Source organism: Elephantulus edwardii, unplaced genomic scaffold (assembly GCF_000299155.1).
Source record: "Elephantulus edwardii isolate Elephantulus edwardi_28Jun2011 unplaced genomic scaffold, EleEdw1.0 scaffold00077, whole genome shotgun sequence".
NCBI classification, from domain to species: Eukaryota; Metazoa; Chordata; class Mammalia; order Macroscelidea; family Macroscelididae; genus Elephantulus; species Elephantulus edwardii.
Window position 1 is genome coordinate 7,578,784 of NW_006399827.1, and position 22,345 is coordinate 7,601,128.

The window sequence follows — 22,345 nt, forward strand, 5'->3', positions numbered from 1 at the left end:
GAAGACCCTCTATGAGGTGGATTGATTCAGTGAATGGGGCACTCGGGATGGGTGTGTCAGAGGCAATGAGATTGGCACAGGATAGAGCACGGTTTAGGGCTGTTGTACATAGGGTCGCTATGAGTTGCAAACGACTCCACGGCACATAACAACAAAAACAACTCTCTTCAGTTATCTACAGGAGTAGAAAGCGTCCTAGGAAGAGACAACAGCTTTGTGGAAGGTCTCAAAATGCGAGTTTATCTTGCTTTTTCCACAGAACAACAATGAGGTCAGTGAGATAGCAAAGGAGTGGTAGAAGATAAGATCAGAGAGGCCAAGAGGGAATGGATATGTAAGCCTTTGTAAGGCACTGTAAGGCCGTGTTAGGTTATGTGCTGAGAGAGTGAGACTTGATCTGGCTCCTCTGTAGAAAAGAGACTATTGAAGAGCACCAGTGAACCTCGGAGGCTGGTGCGGCCGCCCCCGTGAAGACGCAAAGGCAGTCATGACCAGGCTGATGTGGTAGATGTGTGAGAAACAGTTTAGCATATCGGGCAGGCAGAGCCAGGAGATTTCTCAATAGATCTGATGATCTATGAGAAAGGGAGGGCGTCAGAATGACTGGAAGGTTTGTTGTCTTACCTAACTGAGATGGAAAAAGACCGTGAATGAAGCATATTCATGGGAGAGGAGGGAATCCGAAGTTTTGAACATGTTGGTCTGAAATGCCTAATAGCTATCCAAGAATAGATGACGAGTAGGCAGTTGGATGTTATGAGTCTTGATTTCAGGAGAGAGGTCTGGAAATGTAATTATGGCAGTCACCAGCATACAGATGGTGGTTAAGCCTGGGGAAAATCATGAGCGTGAGATAAAATAGAGAAGGATGTGAAAGTCAGGACGCTTCCTCCCTTAGTATGGACAGCTCAGATGCCCACGAGTTAGGATTTCAAAACCCTTCAAAAGTGACTAGAATCCCGCCCTTGAAGAGCTCTCAGGCAGCTGTCTCATCATAGGGTTGAGAACCGGGGATTGGGGCAACGTGGAACGTGGAGCTCAATCCCAGAATCGCATGGCAGAGAGTAGGCGCACCATCCATTTGACTGGTTGACAGGATTTGGCATGGACTGGCAAGAAGGAAAAGGGAAATGGGCAAAATCATTCTTTTGAGAAAGGAAAACCAAGGCCTGGAATCCTAAAAACAAAGGGAAGAGAGGTAATCTTGTCAAGAGGACTGGATGCCAAGCTGATGACAGCCCCCATACTCCAGTCAAGACCCCCTATACCCCAGTATGCCCCAATCAAGAGGCATAGCAGTGAGCAGACCTGGTTTCCTATCCTGACTTTCCCACTTCCGTTGCTGTGTGACTTCAGGGAAGTTTCTTAACATGTCTGAATCTACTTCCTAAATAACATGCCTCAGGAAACTCAATGAACTTTGATAAATGTCAATAGTTGTAGAGGGGCTTTAAGCCTTTTGTTCATTGGGTCGCTATGAGTGCTCAACTTGAAGGCAGTTAACAACAACATCTACAAAATTAGGATATTGATAAGATTAGGGATCATATCATGAGTGTAAGCACAACAAGTGTAAACTAGGTGTATAACAGACAGATGTCTTCTAGTCATCTTAGCTAAATATAAATATGGTGGTGCAAACTGATTAATGTGCTTGACCAACAACCAAAAGATGGGTAGTTCAAGTACGCTTAGGGATGCCTCAGAGGAAAGGCCTGGCAATCTAGGTCTGGAAAATCAGCCAGGGGCAACCCTATGGAGCATAGTTCTACTCTGATGTTCATTGGGTCACCAAAAGTCTGTCAATTCTACAGCAAATGCTTTAAAAAGAATAATAAGTCAACAGGAGTTATGAGATTTCCTAAAGCACATGGTAGGCAAATTAAGAAGGATATCACTATGGTTATTTTTATTGTTGTTGTTTTTATGTGCTGGCAAGTCAGTGGCAACTTATAGCAACCCTGTGTTCAATAGCTCTGAACTCTGCCCTGTTCTGAGCCAAATCACTGTGGGACCAAAAAAAAAAAATTGGGAAGCTGAATACAACATACACAGACAAGAAATAGGGTTTGCTTGCTTGAAACAAAGCACACAGCTTTTCTAAATAATGCCCAGTGAGGGTCTCCTACTTTCTGCAGGAGGGTCGATTCTGTGCATCTCAGAGTAAAGCTTCCAGAACACCCCCACAAACCCAGACCAACAGTGGAAAAGACCAACCTGAATTAATTCCAGGCTGAATTTTCAAAGTCTTCTAAAAAAAATGCATTTCATTAAAGTTAAATTTCCCATTCACAGATTGAGGGTCAAGATTGAAATCATGGCATTTAAAGAAACAATGGATTGGCTGAATGGATTTTCTAGAGGAGAGATTGGCAATTTGCACACACAAATTTTTTCTTAATGTGTGCTGCTGGAGTGGTGCCAACATCCCTCCATTTCCCTTGTGTTAATTAATTAGCAGGCATGGGCGCTTAATTCATAAAAGGTAACGTTCTTTAGTGTCCACCGGATTTCATTGAGCTTGCATTTCTATCCAAAGGACATTACTTTTTAACAAGAGAGTTTATGGTATTTTCAAATGGTGAAACTAGTGACGAATGGAGTGTAAAGAACCTTTTTAAATGGGTGAGAGGGAGTTGTTATCAGACCATTGCATATAAATGAACACTTCTTTTAATGCCCTCGTACAGTGCATCGTTTTAGCAACTTCATTCTCCTTCAATTTCATGTCCCTCATTCACTTCATAATCATCCCAGGTAGTGCAGTCGTCCAGTGCTTGGCTTGCCAATTTAGAAGGTTGGAAGTTTGAACCCTCTCAGTAGCTCCGTGAGAGAGAGACCTGGTGACCTGCCCAAGTAAAAATTACAGCCTATGCTCATCAGCACCAACAGGTCTGCCAAATCTGCAAGAAAATGATGGAAATCATGACCTGAGAGGTGCCGAAAAATAGCTTGAAAGAGGTGGTCAATAAATTGATTCCAGACAGCCTTGGGAAAGACATAGAAAAGACTTGCCAGTCTATTTATCCCCTCCGTGACATATTAGAAAAGTAAAAATGCTGAAGAAGCCCACATTTGAACTGGACAAACTCCTGGAGCTTCAAGGTGAAGGTGGCAGCCCTGGGAAAGCTACTGGAGACAGGAGAGGTGGTGCTAAAGTGGAATGAGCTGACAGCTATGAACCACCAGTTCAAGAATTTGTTTAAAATTCAGACTTTTAATAATGACATAAAAATTATTATTTGGGTGGGAGGGAAGATTACAGCCTAGTTGACAGTGTTCTTCCACCTATTGTTGTTGTTGTGTACCACTGAGTTGGAACCAATCCATAGCTGACCCTCCAGCAGCTTTTTAGAGGCAGTTAATCACATCAGAGGAGATTACCCATTCTTCTCCCGCAGAGCTGCTGGTGGATTCGGACTGTATGCATTTGGGATCGCATTGCAACTTCTTATCACTGGGCTACTAGAGCTCTCTATAGGAATGCTATGAATCAGAACTAACTCAACTGCTCACAACTTTCATTTCATGAAACGACTCTGAGAGGCACAAACCATTTGTGACCAGCTCCTAACACCATGGTTGATGGTTCAGACCCATCCAAAAGTGCTAGAGAAGAAAGGCCTGAGATCCTGCTTCCATAAAGATTATTATTGGTGTTGTTGTTAGGCACCATTAAATCAAAGAGAGTGTGACTCATAGCTGTCCTGAACCCTGTCCTATCCTGTTTCCTCCTCACAATCACACTCACGCCACTGCTGCGGTCACTATGTCAGTCGTCCACTTGGTTGAGGGTCTTCCTCTTCTTCGCCATCCCTCTACCTCTCCATGTTTGATGACCATGTCCAAGGAATAGCCTCTCCTAGCAACATGCCCAAAGTATGTGAGAAGAGAGAAATTCTGTTCTGTTGCCATGAATTCAAGTTGAGTTGGCAGCAATGGTTTGTTTTTGTTTCAATTGTTATTCTTTGTTTCTTAGAATCCCTGATTGGTGCAGATGGTTCAAGTGCCTCGCTGCTTACTCACAGGTTGGGAGTTCAAGTTGACCAACAGGCACCTAGAGAAAAAGACCTGATAGTCTATTCTGAAAAAGTCTGGCATTGAAAATCTGCCCTATAGAGAAGTACAGTTCTACTCTGGCACACATGGAGACCACTATGTGTCAAAATGGAATGTTTTTTAAAATTAAGTTGATAGACAATTAAGTACAGTTGGAAAACTTTCATTTCAAATGGACTACAATAAGTCCAATAATTACCCACCTCAAAAACTATGCCCTTACTAGAGAGCATTAGGCTAAGTGAACTAACTCAGTCCCATAAGGACAAATACTGTGTAAGATCATTATTGTAGAAATAGAGAACTAGTAAAACGTGTATGAGGATCTAAGCAGGGGAGTGTGGGAGCAGAGGGGTGAGGGTGGGCAGGGGTTGGGGGCAGGGTAATCATAGGGTAGCACAATTTGATGGGTGGAGGGAGGGGTGGGTTAAGAAACTGGAAAAGATGTGTGAAAAACAATGTTTACAAACTTTGCAAGTAAACTAGTATAAGATAAAAGTTTTATATTAAAAAAAAAAACAAAAACCAAAAACTACATACAACTCTGCCCTTGAGCGGGAACCTACTCCTAACTGACCCTCTGGTGAGTTTTCCAAAGCTATAAATTGCTCAGGAGAGCACCCATCTTTCACCCTCAGAGTCACTGACCACGTCGAATCACCAGAGAGTCGCTTCCCCTGAGTTAGCGTATAATTCTCTACGAACTATTCAAAGGAACACAAAGACCAAATTGTAAAAGGCCCCGATGTCCTCTGAATGGGAGCTCTTATGGCATAAGCTGTAGAGAGTTGAGCGATGCCTCTCCAGTGCTTCAAATCCACCAACTGCTTCAAGAGAGAAAGATGGGCAGTCTCCTCCCACGTGGTTTGCAGCCTCTGAAAAACCCCTGGAGGGTCAGTTATGAGTCCGTTCTGATGCACCAAGTGAGGAGTTTTGTTGAGTTTTTGTTCTCCTTTATTACTGTCTTAATAAATGTTTCCTCCAAGCAAGCAAAGACATACAACTAAAGGCATTTGGTGGAGAGCTGTTAAATACGGTGTTTTGACATATGGCAAGAGCACCTTTAAACACTGTGTTTATGACTTTGCTTTAGGTGCCCTGGCTAGAAGATGAATGTGTAGGCACAGACAGACCTACTGTTAACTGCCTCGTATCGCTCTGTTCCTTGGGAATTGTGCGGTGTGTGGTCTCCTTGGAGGGACACGGTGTTAAGTGTGATGAAATATCACCAGAGAGCTTAAGCATATTGCTCCCAGTGCCTTTCTCTATGCTTAATTGAACTCGTAGTTTCATTTCAAAGCATCGGCTTTGGGAGTGTTTTTGCAGAATGTGAAATGCAGCCCAGCCCTACCCGTGTAGCAATCTACGTTAGTAACTCAAGACGGCGAGGGACTGAAAGGAGCAGGCTGGCCCCACGAATCCAATTCTTCTCATTTCTTTTTATTTCTTGTTGGGGTAGAACAAGAAATCACATTCCTTTATTCTTTAGTAATTGCTTACACACACACACACAGCCCATTTCTGTTGAATTTTCTCTGGATTATAGGAGGAAATATCATTCCATAAGAGAAAATTGCCAAATAGTTCCGTATTGATCAAAAGCAAATCCAATATTGATCTCCGAAACTGCCAAGCCTTTTTCTCATTGGCATCATTTTACTGAATGGGAACTCGATCAGCTGCATGTGAAATCTCATTAGCGGGCCACATATGTAAGCATGCTGTGTTTCACTAGAGCCAACATTGAGACTGAGGTGAAGGGGAAGGGTCCCCAGGACACATTCTCTTTAAAGGAGTTGTTTACCATCAGGTCAGAACCCACTCAGAGCTGACCCTCCAGTGGGCTTTGGAGGCTGTCAGTCACACGGGAGGAGATTGTCCATCTTTTTCCTCTGGAGCACTTGGTGAATGTGAACTCTCAAAGGTGCTGCCTTTGGAAAGCTGCCTTTTAAAGCAAAAGAGAAAGGGAGAGAGAGAGATCAAGTTAGGAATTGTGTTCATGACTAAAAACACAACATAAAATAAATCACACATTCAGCAAAAACATGCCATAAAGTCGAAACTACAGCTATTAATTTCTCTAGTCATTTGGAACGATAAAATCATGCTATAAACTATGCATAAATATTCTGCATCTTTTTATTATCCAGGGAGTACAATAATGTATAATAATGTACAATAATGATAGGAAAGTCCACCCAGACTCGTAGTCACCTTCCATCAGGTCTCCAAGGCTCTTGATGGGAGAAAACTATTCATGGAGCAGTTGGTGGACTCAAGTCACCAGTCTTTTAATCAGTAGCCCAACATGCAATGCCCTGTCACCACCAGGGCCCCTTCTAAAGATATAGCCACTACATAAAGTATTACAACAGCGGCACACCAAAAATGTGAATTCTGTAAGATGAGTGTGGTTATGTAGGCTTGTTTATGTGCAACGGTGGTACAAATCATGTACACCAGGCTGCTAACCAGCAGGTTACCAGTTCAAACTCACCGAGCCTGGCAATTTGTTATCATAAATTTCACAATCAAGAAACCCAGACACAGTTCTACTGTGTAACACACATGGGTCACCACAAGATAGAATCAACTACACAGAGGTGGTTAGACTTATTTGTCTCAGAGGAGGTTTGGGATCCACAGAATTTTTTACCTGATACCTTAACAAACATCTAGAATAGTCCAGTGGTTCCCACCACCACCAGGTTCCCACCACCACCAAGTCACGTTACTTACCCAGGAAGGAAGAAGCAAGTAAATTTTCAGTTTAGAAATTAGGTTTGACTTAGAATTCCTGGTTTGATGTCCGAGGCTTTGTCTTCAATAAGCCAGCTCTTCATATAATAGCTATAAATAGATAACAAATAGGTAGGTGGATAGGTAGGTATAGATACAGTAGGTAAAAGTTCTCTAAAATACAATTTATGAAAATTAATTTCAACTTCTGTCATCACTTGCTTTCAATAAATATCCTGGAGGCAAGCAGCTTGGGAATCCCTTTGCCCTCTGAACTTCACCCCAAATTTGGATCCTTCTGTATCCCTTGGTCATCCAGACCTCCTGTAGACCTTTGTTACCCTTGCTACATAAGGGTCACAAGTGTCTCAAGCTCAGAGTCTGCCTTCCAGTGCACGTGCTCCCAGGCTCCTTTCTGTCCTCAGCACCCCACCCGGGGGGGGGGGGAGGAACCTTGAGTTGTTATGAAATGATTGCTTCTCTCTGGCTGCCTTGACAGGAGTGGTGAATACTGTTTGTTTTGCCCATACTCCTTTTCATTGATCCCGCTACCTTTAGCCCATCAAATACACAAGCAAACCCTGAAGAGGAGAGAAGATGTAATAACGGTAGCTTGTGGGCTAGCACATGTGTTCATGGTCTTTAGTTCCAATAGACAAAAGACAGAACCAGGATTTAACAGTGACTTTTGAGCCCTGGTGGCATAATCCCTCAGGAGTTGCCAGGCTAACCCAAAGGCAGCGCCTCTCTGCCAGTTCAAATCCACCAGGGTCTCTGAGGGAAGACAGACAATCTCCTCCCATGCAATTTACAGCCTCTGAAAACACACTAAAGGGTCCACTGAGAGGAGTCCTGTCTCCACGGCACTGATTGCCTTTTTTCTTCTTCAAGACAGGGTAGGGAGTTAGAAGATTAAACCTTCCTGTGAAATGCTTGCCAGCTTCCGCACAGTCCTGTCCATGCATGCTTCGTGTGAAAACCTGGCGATGCGCTCTAGGAAGGCAACAAAGGCCCACCTCTCCCCTCTCCCTCCTCTTAACGTGGTTGTGGTCTATATACTGGAGAGAGAGAGGGATGGAGTGTGGCCAGGGTTGTGTGTTTTAGCTAATGGACCACAAGTCTCAAATTTTTTTCCCCCCACATCTAACAGCCAGCATTGGCTTAGTTTCTGCCCCTCTGCCAGCAAGTGGAGCTGCCCCAGAAACCATTTCATTCATTTACAAGCCAAAACTCAAACCCACTGCCATGAAGTCAGTGCCAATTCAAGGGCCCCCAACCTCGGGTTTCCAAGGCTGAAAACCTTAACAGAAAGAAATGGCCTCATCTTTCTCCACAGAGCACTAGGAGGGTCAAACGACTGGTATTCAAACTCAAAGTCATGGCCGTCACATCAGAAGTGGCTCATACAATCCCAGAGGTGCACAGTTCAAGTCCACCAGATGCTCTGCTGGAGAAGGAGGGACAATCCTCTCCTGTCCCAGTCAGATCTGATTTGATGGTACACACACACACAGTGACTCATACATTGCTACCCCTCCAGCAAGTTTTAGGAAGGCTGTAAATCACATGAGAAGAGATTTCCCAGCTCTCTACCAGAGAGCCAGTAGTGGATTCGAACCACTGGAGAGGCAACCCCTTTGGGTTAGAAAAGAACTGACTCTACGGACTACGCCACCAGAGCTCCCTTCTGGTACTCAGACAATTTTTATTGAGCATCCACTGTTTGACAGACCCCATGCTGGCATTTAGGGCCTCAGAGATCAAAGATGCAAGCCTTCCCTTTAAAGACATCCATCTTAGTGGGAACAGACAAAACTCAGTCATTATTCTCAAGCTCTCTCCAATTGCAGAGGGCATGGAGCACAGAGAAGGGCACTTACCCAGCCGGGAAGGCCTCGGGCACTCCTCCCTTGACAGTCCTTGGGGATAGGCAGAGGCATTCCAGCAGGAAGGGCTGACATCGGTGCTAATTGGCAATACTGAGGGTTTACCAGGGGCCTGGTCATCAACTCATCTGTCTCCCAAACAGCCCTGTGAGGCAAATACATCAGCAGTCTTCATGTGTGGAAACTGAGGTTCAGAGGGTCACCTGTATGTCCAAGGTTACAGAGACAAGTGAGCGCTCAAGTCCACTCTCACAACCCACCCCCACCCCCACCCCAGGTCTGAAGCCAAAGTTCACCCTCTTCACTCCAGTGTCTTTCTGAGTTCTGAAGTGCGAGGGAATGAAAAGGAGAAAAGGGAAGTACAGGTGTTGGCAAGACAGGGAGAAAGAACAAAATGGTAAATGAGGGTGTGTGGGAGGGTGGACACTGCCCAAGTTCTCGGATGTGGTCACCTCTCAGGAGACAAGCGGACTAAGAGGAATCTCCTGGCCAGCCCACAGCATGTGGAGTCCAGGGGCATCCGCTCAGCTGAGTTCTGGTGACTTGAGTTGTTGCCCCATCGTGTGTGTTAAATACACAAGCACAGCCCTTTGCCTCTCCCCCCAGCCTGTCCTGCACCTCACGCAAGTCTTCAAATGCACATGCAACACGGAGGCTGGGTCTGGTTTCAGAGACACAGGATGCTCTTCTTTCTGTCCACTTATCATGCCAAAAATGTCCCTCATTCTAGAACCTCCTTCCTTCCCTCCTCCCCACCGCCCTCAAGAAAATAAAATGCAATAATAGCAGCATGCTAGAGTACCCAATATGCTCTGCGTACAAGCTTGGTTAAACAAATCACATTGACCTTTAATAAAAATGTGCAGAATGCTTCCTTCTCTCATTTGATATGTTAATCTTCAGGCCAAGCCACCATAAGAGCAAGCCTCATTAAGTACAAATCTGATCAAGCTACTCCCTGCTTTAAACCTTCCAGTGGCTCCACATTGCCTACAGGATGAAGCCCCAGTGCTCAGTTGTGCAGGGAAGGACCATCGGGATGTAGCCCATGCTGACCCTTCATTTCTCATAGTACCCCCCTCCTGCATCTCATCCCCTACTTTGTAGATCTCTCTGGACTCCCTTTGTACTTTCTCTAACATGATTCTGTCTGCAGTGCCCTTGACACCCTCATGGTAGCACCTTGATTAACCTGTTCCTGAGTTCCACCCCAGGCAGAACTGACAGCCTCTCAACAGGTAGCAACACTGTCTCTGTAGCTCCTTCTTATTGTCATTTAAGTTTACTCAGGCCTCACTTTCATTCCTGACACATGTGGAGGGTCTTAATGGTCTGAGGGCCTATGAATTGGTTCCAAGTCACAACCACAGTAGGTTCAACAGAGCAAAACACTGCTAGGCCCTGCACCAATGTCACAGCCATTGTTTCAGTTCAGGCCATGTGGCAGACGCTGTGCCAGTCCGTTTTGTTGATGGTCTTCCTCTTCTTCCCTGACACTCTAGTCAACCGAGCATGATGTCCTTCCCCAGGGACCATGCTCTCCTGATGACACTTATAATGTTGCATGAATTCTCCTTTCTACGGAGCGTTCTGGCTGTAGATAGTTCAGAGATAGATTTCCTTTTTCTGGCAATCATCGATGCCCTAATTCGAAGGCATCAATTCAGCTTCAGTCTTCTTTCATATGTATATGACGCGATTTTTTTTTTTTGACGCGATTTAAAATACCTTGGCTTGCATCAGGTGCACCTTAGTCCACAAAGTGAGGTCTTTACTTTTTAACACTTCAGAGGGGCATTTTGCAGCAGATTTGCCTAATATTATACATCCTTGGACTGCTGCTTCCTTGGGTATTGATTTTAAAATAAAATTATTAAAATTTTGTAAATAAAATTCTTTCCTTGACAACTTTGATCTTTTCTCTAGTTAATGTGGTGCTGCTTATTGGTCCAGTCAAGAAAGTTTCTATTTTGGAGAGCTCTGGTGGCCTAGTGGCAAGAAGCTGCACTGCAATCCCATAGGTACATGGTTCGAATCCACCAGATGCTCTGCTGGAGAAGGAGGGGCAATCCCATTTGATGGTACACACACACATAACAATAAATTTTTTAAAAAAACTATTTTATATTGAAGTAGGACCAATCTTTGGAGAAAGACATCATGCTTGGAAAGTTGGATGGACAGTGCAGGAGAGGAAGACCCCAGATGAGATGGATTGACACGAGAACTGGGGCTTTGGGATTAAGTGTGTCAGAGTCAGTGAGACCGGCTCAGGATAGGGTAGGGTTCAGAGCTGTGGTACATAGGGTCCCTTAGAGTTGCAGGTGACTGGACGGCACATAACAACAACAACAATCTGTGCTGAAAGCTACAATGTTTGAACTTCATCAGTAATTGCTTTATGTCCTCTTTGCTTACCACAAGCAAGATTGGATCATTTGTATTTTGCTGATTGTTAATGACACTTCTTCCGATGTTAATCCCATATTCTTCTCCATATAGGGAAGCTTCTCAGATTATTTTCTTAGCATGCAGATTGAATAAGTATGGCAAGAGAGTAGAGTATGAGAGTATGCCTTAAAAGGGGTCTTCCTGATTTTGAACTACACAGTATATGTGTTGTTGTTGTTGTTATGTGCCATTGAGTCGCTTGCGACTCATAGCGACCCTATGTACAACAGCTCTTGGTTTTTTCAGATGACTGCCTTTTGGTTTATGTACAGATTTCACACAAGCCCAATGAAAGTTCTAAAAGTCACATTCTTTGCAATGTTAGCCACCATTTGTTATGATCCAGAGTTTAATGCCTTTGAATATTCAGTAAAATACAGGCAAATATGTCTTTCTGGTATTTTCTGTCAGTGATTATGTCTGTGGTTCCATGTCCTTTTCTGAATGTGGCTTCAACTTGTGACAAGGTCCTGAAGGTGAAGGTTTACTACTCAAATAATTTTTTTTATTATCTTCAGAAAGAAATATTGATCTAATGTAGTATTTGTCTTTTGTTATAGACTTATTTCATTCAGCATAATATCCCTCAGGGTCATTATGTTGTAAGATGTTTTGTAGATTCACCATTACTCTTTAACATCGCATGTTGTAGTTGTTGGGTACCATAGAGTCAGATCCGATCTATAGCTGACCCTCCGGTAGGTTTTCAGAAGCAGTTAATTGCACAGAAGAAGATTGCCCACTCTTGTCCTGTAGAGCAGCTGGTGGACTCGAACAGTGTCCCTTTGAGATTGCAGCATAGCTTCTTGCCACTAGGCCACCAGAGCTCCCTTTTACTTGTCTAGTATTCTTTTTTTAAAAAAAAAATTTTTTATTTTATTTTATTATTTTTATGTGCGTGTACCGTCAAATCAGATCTGACTGGTACAGGAGGAGATTGCCCCTCCTTCCCCGGCAGAGCATCTGGTGGATTCGAACCGTGCACCTCTGGGATTGTAGTTGCAGCTTCTTGCCACTAGGCCACCAGAGCTCCCCTTGTCTAGTATTCTTTAATGGTCTGTATGCACCATAGCTTGCGTATCTATTTAGGGGCACTTACATTGTCTCTTTTTCCAGTTGAAATAAAGCTGTGATTAACATAGGTATGCATATATCTATTCATGCTATGGCTTTTATTTTTTCCTCAAAAAATACATACCTAAGATTTCTAGATCACATGGTCTCTTTCTGACTTTTTAAGAAGCATACCATTTTCCACAATGCTTGTTCTATTTTACCGTCTCTCCTGCAGTGTATAAGAACTCCAGTCTCCCCATGTCTTCTCCAGGATGCTAGCATTTTTTATTTTCTGGTTGCTTACATTTTTTAATCCTTGATATTAGTGCCTTGGTAAGATGGTGTTTCACTGTTGTTTTGCATCTCTCTGATGACTTGGGCGTTCTGCGGGCTTGGTCCAGAGAATGTTGTGCTGTTAACCAAAGGGCCACGTTTCTCTACTAGTTCAAATCCTCCAGCAGCTCTGTGGGGAAAGGATGAACTTTCTCCTTTCATTTTAATTTACAATCTTCAAAAATCCAATGGCAAACCCCTCTGAGTTAGAATTGGCTTGACGGCAGTGGGTCAGGTTGGATTTTTTTAAATGGTTAATGATTTCAAGTATTTCTTTATGGATTTGTTGGCCACCTGAATGTCTTTTGTGGATAAAGTATCTATGTCTTTTGCATATTTTTAATTTTTTTTGGTGAAATGTTGGAGTTTTCTATAATTTTATAAATCAGTTGATGGTATAGGTATAGGGCTTAACAAATAGTGAAAAGATGACTTTCCCAAGTCAGTGTGTCATGCTGACACCTTATCTACCTTCGTAGGACCATCACATCAGTGTGTCCTCTGGGCTTTGTGACTGTGTCGTAAAAGCATCTCATCCTCCGGCCACTGTGCAGACCCAGCCTGGCCACATTCCTGTTATGTCTTCTCTTCTGGGCTGGGCCAGATTTTCTGGTGGTTTTGATGTAAAGGCAGACACATTCAGATGGAAAGTGGAAAAAAAAGCCCTTCATCCTAGGATTGACCTCCACGTCCAGCTTCACCAGGTGGAACCCCAGAGATACTCAGTCCCCCCAGTAGGAGCACCTGAGGCCTGGAGGGGTAGCTTTAGATGGAACAGCGAATGATGTTTTCATTTATATCATTCCAAACCACTGCCTCAGTAGATTTTTCTCCTAATGGAATTGACAAGCAAAAATGGTGCTTTTGTATCAGAGACAGTTGAATGAGCAATTTATTGAGGAAGCGAGGAGATAAGGGAAGAAGAAAATGAACTTGCAGTACTGATGCTCACAGTCAGTGAATAAGGCCAGGCCAGGCCGAGGTGTCCTTACCACCACCTGACGTCAGAGTCAACGTGTATGGATTTTCTCATTTGTTTCCTCTCGCTTCTACTAAAATGAAGATGAACACTTCATCTCTCCTGCTCATTTTGCAATCTTCATACCCTAACCTTGCGCCCAGCACAAAGTAGGTGCTCAGTGAATGTGTTTTGAATGAATAAAAAAACCCTCAAGGTCTGCAGGACATAACCTGCTGGACTTCAGTTCCTATTCTTTGGGACATCAGCCACCTTTGTGACCTTTATTTTTTTCTCTCTCTGGTCCTCAATTCTTATCAAAAAGGAAATTATTCTCTGCCCTGTCTATGTCAAAGAGACAGGATGAGGCCCCTGCTATGGGTAAAGGTCCCTTTGTATCAGTGTGTGTGCAGTACTGTACTTGGATTATATAAAACACTGAAGAGGTGTTCCAGACTGCTGGGAATTGGGCACAAGGTTGAGAGGGAAACCATCTGCCAAGCAGGACCTGGATATCTGGCATGTTTTCTCCAGGTGACCTGGATCAGTCACAGTAGTGGACATTAAGGACTCACCAGGGGGTTTGGTGCCTTTGGAGACAGATCTGGAAGCACTAGGGTATAGAGGATCATTAAAGCCAAAGGTATAGAGGAAGCACCTTAGGATTGTATCAGGGAGAAAAGACGGTGATACTTCCCCCCTGGGAATGCTTCCCCCCTGGGAATGCTTCTCCCCTGGGAATGCTTCTCCCCTGGGAATGCTACATTGGCAGACCCAAGAGGAAGGTCAGGAGCAACCACAGAGGATCTGAAGGAATGGCCAGAGAAATACATATACAGAGCACAGTGATGGCTTTCTTTTCTGTTTGGGTTCCTCCACACATGCACCCTCACCTTATGTTTTGAGTTGTTATTGTCATGGTTTGGTTTGTTTTCATTTTCAGGCTACCTTTATGGATAAAAGAAATCTGTTGGGAATATTAAAGCTATTGGAAACAAGAATACATAGAATAGCATTATCTGAAGCTCAGTGTTCTGAAAGTCAGGAGAGAGCAGAGTGCAAAGGAAGGGAGGTGGGATCTTGGAGAGATGGAGAAAGTGAAAACAGTTCATTTAAGTCTGTCAAGATTGAAAACTGCAGTACATTACTGTTTTGTAAGGCTGTCACCAATACATTGGATAAGAGAGATTTAAGGAATGGAAATTGGTTTAGGTTATTTGAACTGTTGTTACTCTTTTCTATTTGTCCATTCTGTCTGATGTGTATGTATAGCACTAATATAATAGAAATGGTATATTTAATAATACATACACATGAGTGTTTATATATTAAATGTAAAGGAAAAGGCAATATATGTGAAATAGATTAGTAAGTGCTGTTGTTATCTCTGGTGGTGAAGTTCACTGCTAACCCAAAGGCAGCGTCTGGCTGATAGTTCAAATCCACCAGCTGTTCCTCAGAAGAAAGGTGAGCAATCTCCTTCCATATGATTTTCAGCCTCTGCAATCCCACTGCAAGGGTCAGCTGTGAGTTGGTTCACACTCAATGGCAATTAGTTTGAGTTTTGATTTTTGGAGAGAAAAAGGTATCTGCATGGGCCTGACAGGAAAGTCCTTGGTGGCAGTTTGTGCTCAGCCATTAACCATAAGCTTGGATGTTCAAATGCACCCAAGGACACCACCGAGCAAAAGTCTGTGGAGCTACTACTTATATGAACATTATGGCCATTGAAAACCCCATGGAAGGCAGTTTTATTCTACAACACAATGGATTTGGGTTTGTTCGTTGGTCTGCATTGACAAAGAGTAGATGAACCAAAAGTAAAATGCATTCTTGAACTTAACTATTGAATTGTAGTAAGATTTGACCTAAGAGATTTTTCTTTTCAGAAGTTCTTTTCTGAATGTTCTTCTAATCTAGTTTTTTAATTATAAATAATGGCCAAGCAACTTTTGAAGAGGGTCTGCAGCTTTTGTGTTCATCTCATCAAGATGACAATACGTTTGGGTTCAAGTCTCGGGAGACCATAACCAAGGATTTGACACTTCAGATAGGACATATTTCTGTTCACTAAGATCCAGGGCCCATCCTGCCATGAGAGTGTACTTCCTGAAAGGTCTGATATCAGGCTTGACTACGTGGTAGCTTTTTTTTTTTAATATGTTATATTGATTTGCTAACAAAGTTCATATATATCATGTTTCACACTATCCTTCATTGCTGTGTGGTATCTTTAACTATCCAACTTAAGCAGAAGTGGCATTGTGACTCCTTTGGGATGGGAGTATTAAGAGTCAGATGTATGTCACCGTTCTTGCCTGCCCCTGTTCTCATTGTAACTCACAAGGATCGCAGAGTAACAATGTCATGGAAGGATACCCTCAGACAACCTGCAACGGACTTTTCTCATTTAAAGTGTTTGAAATTTAGGGGATGCTTGTTACTGCAGCCTATCCTGACAGATGCAGCCTTCTGGAATCCTTTTTTTAAAAAAAAAAAAAAGAAAAATTCCAGGAAAACCAACACTTCTTCAAGAAACTCATTCTTACGCTTTTCTCATTTTCTTCTCTAGATGATGCATATTTACTACAGGGACTTAATATAGAGGAACTCTATCCAGAAACCTCTAGTTTCATTACATATGATGGGTCGATGACTATCCCACCCTGCTACGAGACAGCCAGTTGGATAATAATGAACAAACCTGTTTATATAACCAGGATGCAGGTGAGCTTCTTTCTCTGTGGTCCTCTAGGCACCGGGGAAGGTGATGTGAAGACCAGCTGGGTTGTGGAGTGGGGTTCACAGAACCAGCATCTTTAAATGTTTGCCATGAACTAACTTGTAGAAGCATCTCACCTGAGTGGATGCAAACAGCTCGGTTAGTTCTCAAAGTGTACTCTGTAATTATAATGTGCAACAAACAAACAGGATGGGTTATGTTCATATGTGTCTTGGAAAAGCTAGGTTAAAATCAGTGTTAACTAGAATCCATTATTGGAGGGTTTATCTGGGTCTTTAAGATGATAATATACGTGAGTTGCCAACAAGAGACAAAACATTATGCAGCTTTGCATGAGTCACAGAGAATCTCACAGGAGTAGAATTCCTTAGAATTGGATGGGAACTCCATGATCTGCCTCTGGTTCCCCTTTGATAATGCCTCATCGTGTACACCTAGGCCTGTCACCTGAGTGCTCTGAAATTAATCCTCTTCTTCTTTATGGGGAAGGTAAATGAGATGAGGCTGTCCTGGCTGTGACAGGTGGCCTCATGGTAAGAAGCTGCATTGCAATCCCAAAAGTACATGGTTTGGATCAACCAGCTGCTCCAGGGGAGAAGAATGTGCAATCTCCTCCCCTGCGATTTATTGCCTCTGAAAACCACTGGAGGTTCAGCTATGGGTTGGTTCTGACTGAGTGGCACACAACAGCAACATACGAACTCAAAGGATGAACAGAATCCAGTGTTTTTGTTATGTTTACATCCCAACAAGAATTTTAACAATCTGGAGTCCCTGATCCGATTTGAATTGATTGGGACTTTTAATTGTTTAATTAAACCCTGTCCAGATAACTTGAGCTTCAAAAGAAGAGGGGGTTTTTAACAGATACTTGAGTACTTTGTGGAATTTAAGAAAAAATAATTGAGAGAAATTCAAAGGAATCAGACCCATCTCTGCCACGCCCAGAAGCACGCTCGCACTCTCACGCTCGTTCTCCTTACTGTGCATTTGCTTCACTCTACTCTACTGCTAGAAACTGCCTTCCTTAGCTTCTAGTTCTGTGACTGATCGTGTTCGCGGCCATCACAGGCCACCCACGAGCCCTGTTTCTGTGTTCGCAGAAAAGGAGCCAAGTTTGTCTAGCCGAGCTTATCTCTGTGCATTGTTTATCACAGTAGCCCGGATAATGTCAGTGTGGGAGTCACAGAATTATCGAACGGCAGGGTGTCCTAGGATGAAGGGATCCTGGAGAACACCTATTTGGATTTCCTCTTTTGGCAGTGCATTTCAAGACAAGAGAGTAAATGACTTTTCCAGAGAAATCTGTGAATTAATGAGTTAGAGGCTAGGTTTACCTCCTGCATGGAACTGAGTGGACACTGAACTCATGAATAGAGGGCTGTGAGGATCTCACATCCTCTTCTGAGCCAGCTGGTATTACAGCAGACTGGCCAGTGCCCCGTATGGCCTTGCTCTCTCCAGAGGGGCTGGGGGAGAGGGAGGCAGGTCTCACAGCGACTCTTCTCTCCTTAGATGCATTCCTTACGCCTGCTCAGTCAGAACCAGCCATCTCAGATCTTCCTGAGCATGAGTGACAACTTCAGGCCGGTCCAGCCACTTAACAACCGCTGCATCCGCACCAACATCAACTTCAGTTTACAAGGAAAGGACTGTCCAAACAACCGGGCCCAGAAGCTGCAGTATCGAGGTGGGTGCCGTCTTTCTGCTTCGCCAAAGCCAAGTTTTCTGCTTCAACCTGCTTCTATTTTTTTTTTTTTTAATTAATGGCCCTTTGTGTCAACCAAGACAGCCCCTTTTCAACCCATTTTCTAGGAAAGCCTAGGAAGGCTGATTTTTCCAGTTTTCTGCTATAATGATAACTTGGGTTCATGCAAGGTGAGGCCCTCTTCTCCCCAGAAAACAAATGCTAAGGAATCCCAGAATGTTAGGATAGTATGAAGGAAAGTGTGTGAATTCTTCTTTATCCTCTGCTATGTCCTTAGAAGTGATTATTACAGCTGCTAAAGAGGATGTGACTCCTACATCCTGTAATAGTGCACCACATGTCCAGCCACACATGTCCTCTACACAGTATACATGACTGAATAGCTATTGATCATTTCCATGATTCCTCACCTGGAGAGGAAAATCGAGGCAGGAAAGTGTCATGGAAATGGCCTGTAGTAAGAGCCACGGCGCCTGAATTCCATGCTCATTTTGTCACCATGCAAACCCAGCCACATCATTTGCCTCTCTTGACCTTTCAAAGGGTTGTACAGCCCATTCACTAGAGTTTGTGGGTAATATAAACTGTTAACAAGCTCAGCTGTTAAAAAAAATTTTTTCTTTTGTCCACCAGAGGCATCCTGGATGAAAGACCTGGTGGTCTGTTTTACCAAACAGTTGTTGTTGTTGTTGTTATAATGTGCCTGCGACTCGTAGCGACCCTATGTACAACAGCCCTAAACCCTGCTCAGTCCTGTACCAGTCTCACTGTTTCCAACACACTTACCCCAAGTATCCCAGTCACTAAATCAATTCACCTCAAAGAGGGTCTTCCTCTCCTGTGCTCTCCTCCATGCTCCCAAGCATGACGTCCCTCTCCAAGGACTAGTCCCTCCTTGCAACATGCCCAAAGTATGTCAGATGAAGTTTCAGAATCCTTGCCTCCAAGGAGCAGCCTGGTTTAACCCTCTCTGGGACGAAACTGTTTGTTTTCTTAGCAGTCCATGGTATATTCAGTATTCTTCTCCAACATCACAGCTCAAAGCCATTGGAAACTCTGTGCAGTGCAATTCTCTACTCATGCCTATGGGACCACCACGGGTTGGGTAGACTCCACAGGACAGCTTGATGAGCATCACAGTTTGTTGTGAGGTGCTAAGGAAAGTCCAGGTGGGGGAGGCTCTGCAGCAATAACAGCTTCCCCAATGAAAGGGGAAATGTGATTATCATTGTTGTTATTGTTAGGTGCCGATAAGGTGAGTCCAACTTACAGAAACCCTAAGAACAGGTCCAAACCTTATTCTAGCCTGTGCCATCCTCACAATCTCTGGCATGCTCAAGCCCATTGCTGCAGGCACTGTGTCAATCCACCTGGTTGGCTATCTTCCTCGCCATTGCCGTCTCTCCTCATTTTCTCACGAAGCTTTTGAAAATACCACCGCAGCCTCCCATTTCATCATTCCTCTGTCTCCTATATTTCTTTCTTTCTTCCCTCTCCCCCCCACCCCAGACACATTTATAGAGTGCCAAATGCATAGATGGTCTGGTCTCTCAGCCAGAACTACCAAGCAAACACTCAACTCACTCATTGATTCTTCTCTTTACTCAACACCAATTTATTATACATCAGTATGTCTCTAGGATATCATCACATAGTGATAAAAGGCAAATATGACCCTATCCATGCAGACCTTACAGCCAAGGTCAAGTCAGTGAACTTTTTCTTTAAGTCAACTAGTAAATAAATATGTTAGACTCTGTTGAACTACATAGTCTCCATTGCCCTCTGCTACTGTAGAGACAAAAAATAGTCATAAGCAGAATGTAAATTAATGTGTGTGTCTTTGTTCCAATAAAACTTTATTAAAAAAAAAACAACAAGTAGCTGGCTACCTATGACCGCAGGCTATAGTTTCCACACCCATGGTCTAAGAACAGTGTTCTAAATGAACTAGAAGTTCGCCATGGAACTTTCTACAATGAATGGAAATGTTCTACATGTCTAATCCAGTAGATATTGAGCATTTGAATATTTGAAGTATGGCCAGAATAGTCCAACCAAATTGTGAATTATATTTCCTTTTTACTCATTTTAGTTTATAGTCACTATAATTATAGTCACCACATGTGACTAGGGAGCTCTTTCTGGTGGACTATGGTCTATGGGGACCTGCACATCTAATCAAAAGTCATTACCTCTGGTAATTCAAGTGCACCAGTGTATATATTTATCACCGCAGACTATAAAGAAATGGAATTATTTCCCTCTTTGTCACATATCTGTAGTAGGATTTGCCAAGATCAGAATTTATCCATTTGCTGTTTCTTGTTTTCCAGAGGACATACATTGTGTTTGGTTATTGTTAACATCTCAATAAATGTGTTTAACAAGTTCATTTCCTTTTTCTTGACTTTGGTCTGTGCTTTGTAGGCAAAAAATGGTAGAAAGATGGGCAGTTTTCTCCCATGTGCTGTATGGACTCAGAAAACTCACCAGAGGGTCAGTTCTAAGTTGCTTCCAACTCAGTGGCAAAGAGTTGAGTTGAGTTGACATGGAGCCAGAGGCTGCCATACTGGAGGGCACAGATCTGGAGGTTCTTGAGGAAGAGGGAACTTGAGATATATTACAGATGAGCAGACATTTACAATATACTGTATTCCCCTTTAGAGTAGGACCCAAAACTTTGTGCATATTGATTCAGTGATGTCTTGTTTTGTGTTGTGTTTTCTTTTCCTTCTTCCTCTCTCTTTGCAGTAAATGAATGGCTCCTCAAGTAAAGAACAAGGCCACGAAGAATCACGCCTCAGTGAAATGCTACAACTGTGAATCGACGTAACCTAGAATGCCCCCCTTTTCTCTCTCTCCTTCCCTCTGCCAAGCCTCATTCACTCTTGGGATTGGCCCTTTCTTCATGGAAGTGGCTGTAAAACCATAGCTGAGAAACAGATCTCCTACATACACACACACACGCACATACACACATACATGCACTCAGACATACCCACATGCATATGTTTACACAGAGGTAAACATAGCTACATACTCCCACAACCTCCATGCAGGAAAAGTCCAGTTTCAAAAACAAAAGATTCGTTCATATGAGGTCTGAGAAGAAAACAACTTCAGTTAACCTGATTGCAATTTTAATACTGTTTTCCTGAACTAATAAATGTACCTAATGAGACTTTTTCAGCCTTTGTACATACACAAATCTTCCAAGAGTGAGAGGGGAGAAAACACAGCCTTGACAGCATCAAGAGAACTCTGTTTTCAGCATCTAATAATCTCAGATGGTGTCCTAGGATCCTCATAGGGTGCTGGTGACAGGCAAAACTAGGACAAAGACAACCAAGGACACTTATTTCTAGATTATGATTCTTCTGTTTACTCAACAATTTACAAAAAAAAACAAAAAAAGGACAGACATCGACGAGATACACATTGTATATATCTATCACCGCAGACTATAAAGAAATGGAATTATTTCCCTCTTTGTCACATATCTGTAGTAGGATTTGCCAAGATCAGAATTGATCCATTTGCTGTTTCTTGTTTTCCAGAGGTCATACATTGTGTTTGGTTATTGTTAACAGCTCAATAAATGTGTTTAACAAGTTCATTTCCCTTTTCTTGGCTTTGGTCTGTTCTTTGCAGGCGAAGCTCTGGCTCCATGCCACCGCATTCCTATGATTTCACCTGTTCTTCCATCCTCATATATGGTTTCATTTGAAGCCAGTTCTTAACAGTTTGTGGCAATCAGGAATGCATTTGCTAAGCAAGTATCCCTTTAATTCCACTCCATGGCTCGATCATTCATACAAGGTGAGCTTCGGCCTGAGACCGCAGGCTACAGATTTCTTGCGTTTTTTTGAAACTGCCATCCCCCTCCCTTTGTGATGCTCCCTTGAAGGAATGCACTTTGCCTTGTAAATTCCTGGGAAAGGGGTGTCTTTTCTCTCCGGGTGCGGTGAGATCTCACAAAGTACAAACGAATGCCTTTCTTTTCTTGTTTATAATGGTCACTCACTGTGTTTGGTTACTGTCAAGAAATCAATAAATGTGTTTAACAAGTTACCCAGGACCCATGTCTGAGTTTATTGACAGGGAGGACATTCCCTACTGAAGCCTCTAAGTCTTGCTGGGTCCAGGAGGCAATTGCATTAGGGCCAGCAGGGCAGCCGGAGCAACCGAAAGCCAGTCTGGCCATTCCCAGAGCCAGGTAATTAATACCCTGTTGAGAAAACATATAGGCTTAGCTGCTGGAAGGGGAAACCTGGATGATAGTTCAATGGTCAAATTAAAAACAATTTCACCTCTCCTTCTCATTACAAGCCGCAGAAAGTGGGGAGAACAACGGGACATTGTCTATAAGTGGGAACCCTCAAAGTACCTGGGACATGCAGCCAGGGACT

At 43.2% G+C, this 22,345-nt stretch overlaps 1 protein-coding gene across 2 annotated transcripts in view; it reads left to right on the plus strand.

Annotated features, from left to right (window-relative positions):
• Nucleotides 1-22,012, plus strand: part of CA10 (carbonic anhydrase X) — a 675,672-nt gene extending 653,660 nt beyond the window's left edge. For both annotated transcript variants that reach the window (XM_006889272.1, XM_006889271.1), the window contains 3 exons: nt 16,055-16,209; nt 17,741-17,915; nt 20,688-22,012. In XM_006889272.1, coding sequence (XP_006889334.1) covers nt 16,055-16,209; nt 17,741-17,915; nt 20,688-20,710 — 353 coding nt within the window. In that variant the 3' untranslated portion in view covers nt 20,711-22,012. The remainder of the gene's footprint in view (nt 1-16,054; nt 16,210-17,740; nt 17,916-20,687) is intronic.
• The last annotated feature ends 333 nt before the right edge of the window (nt 22,013-22,345 follow it).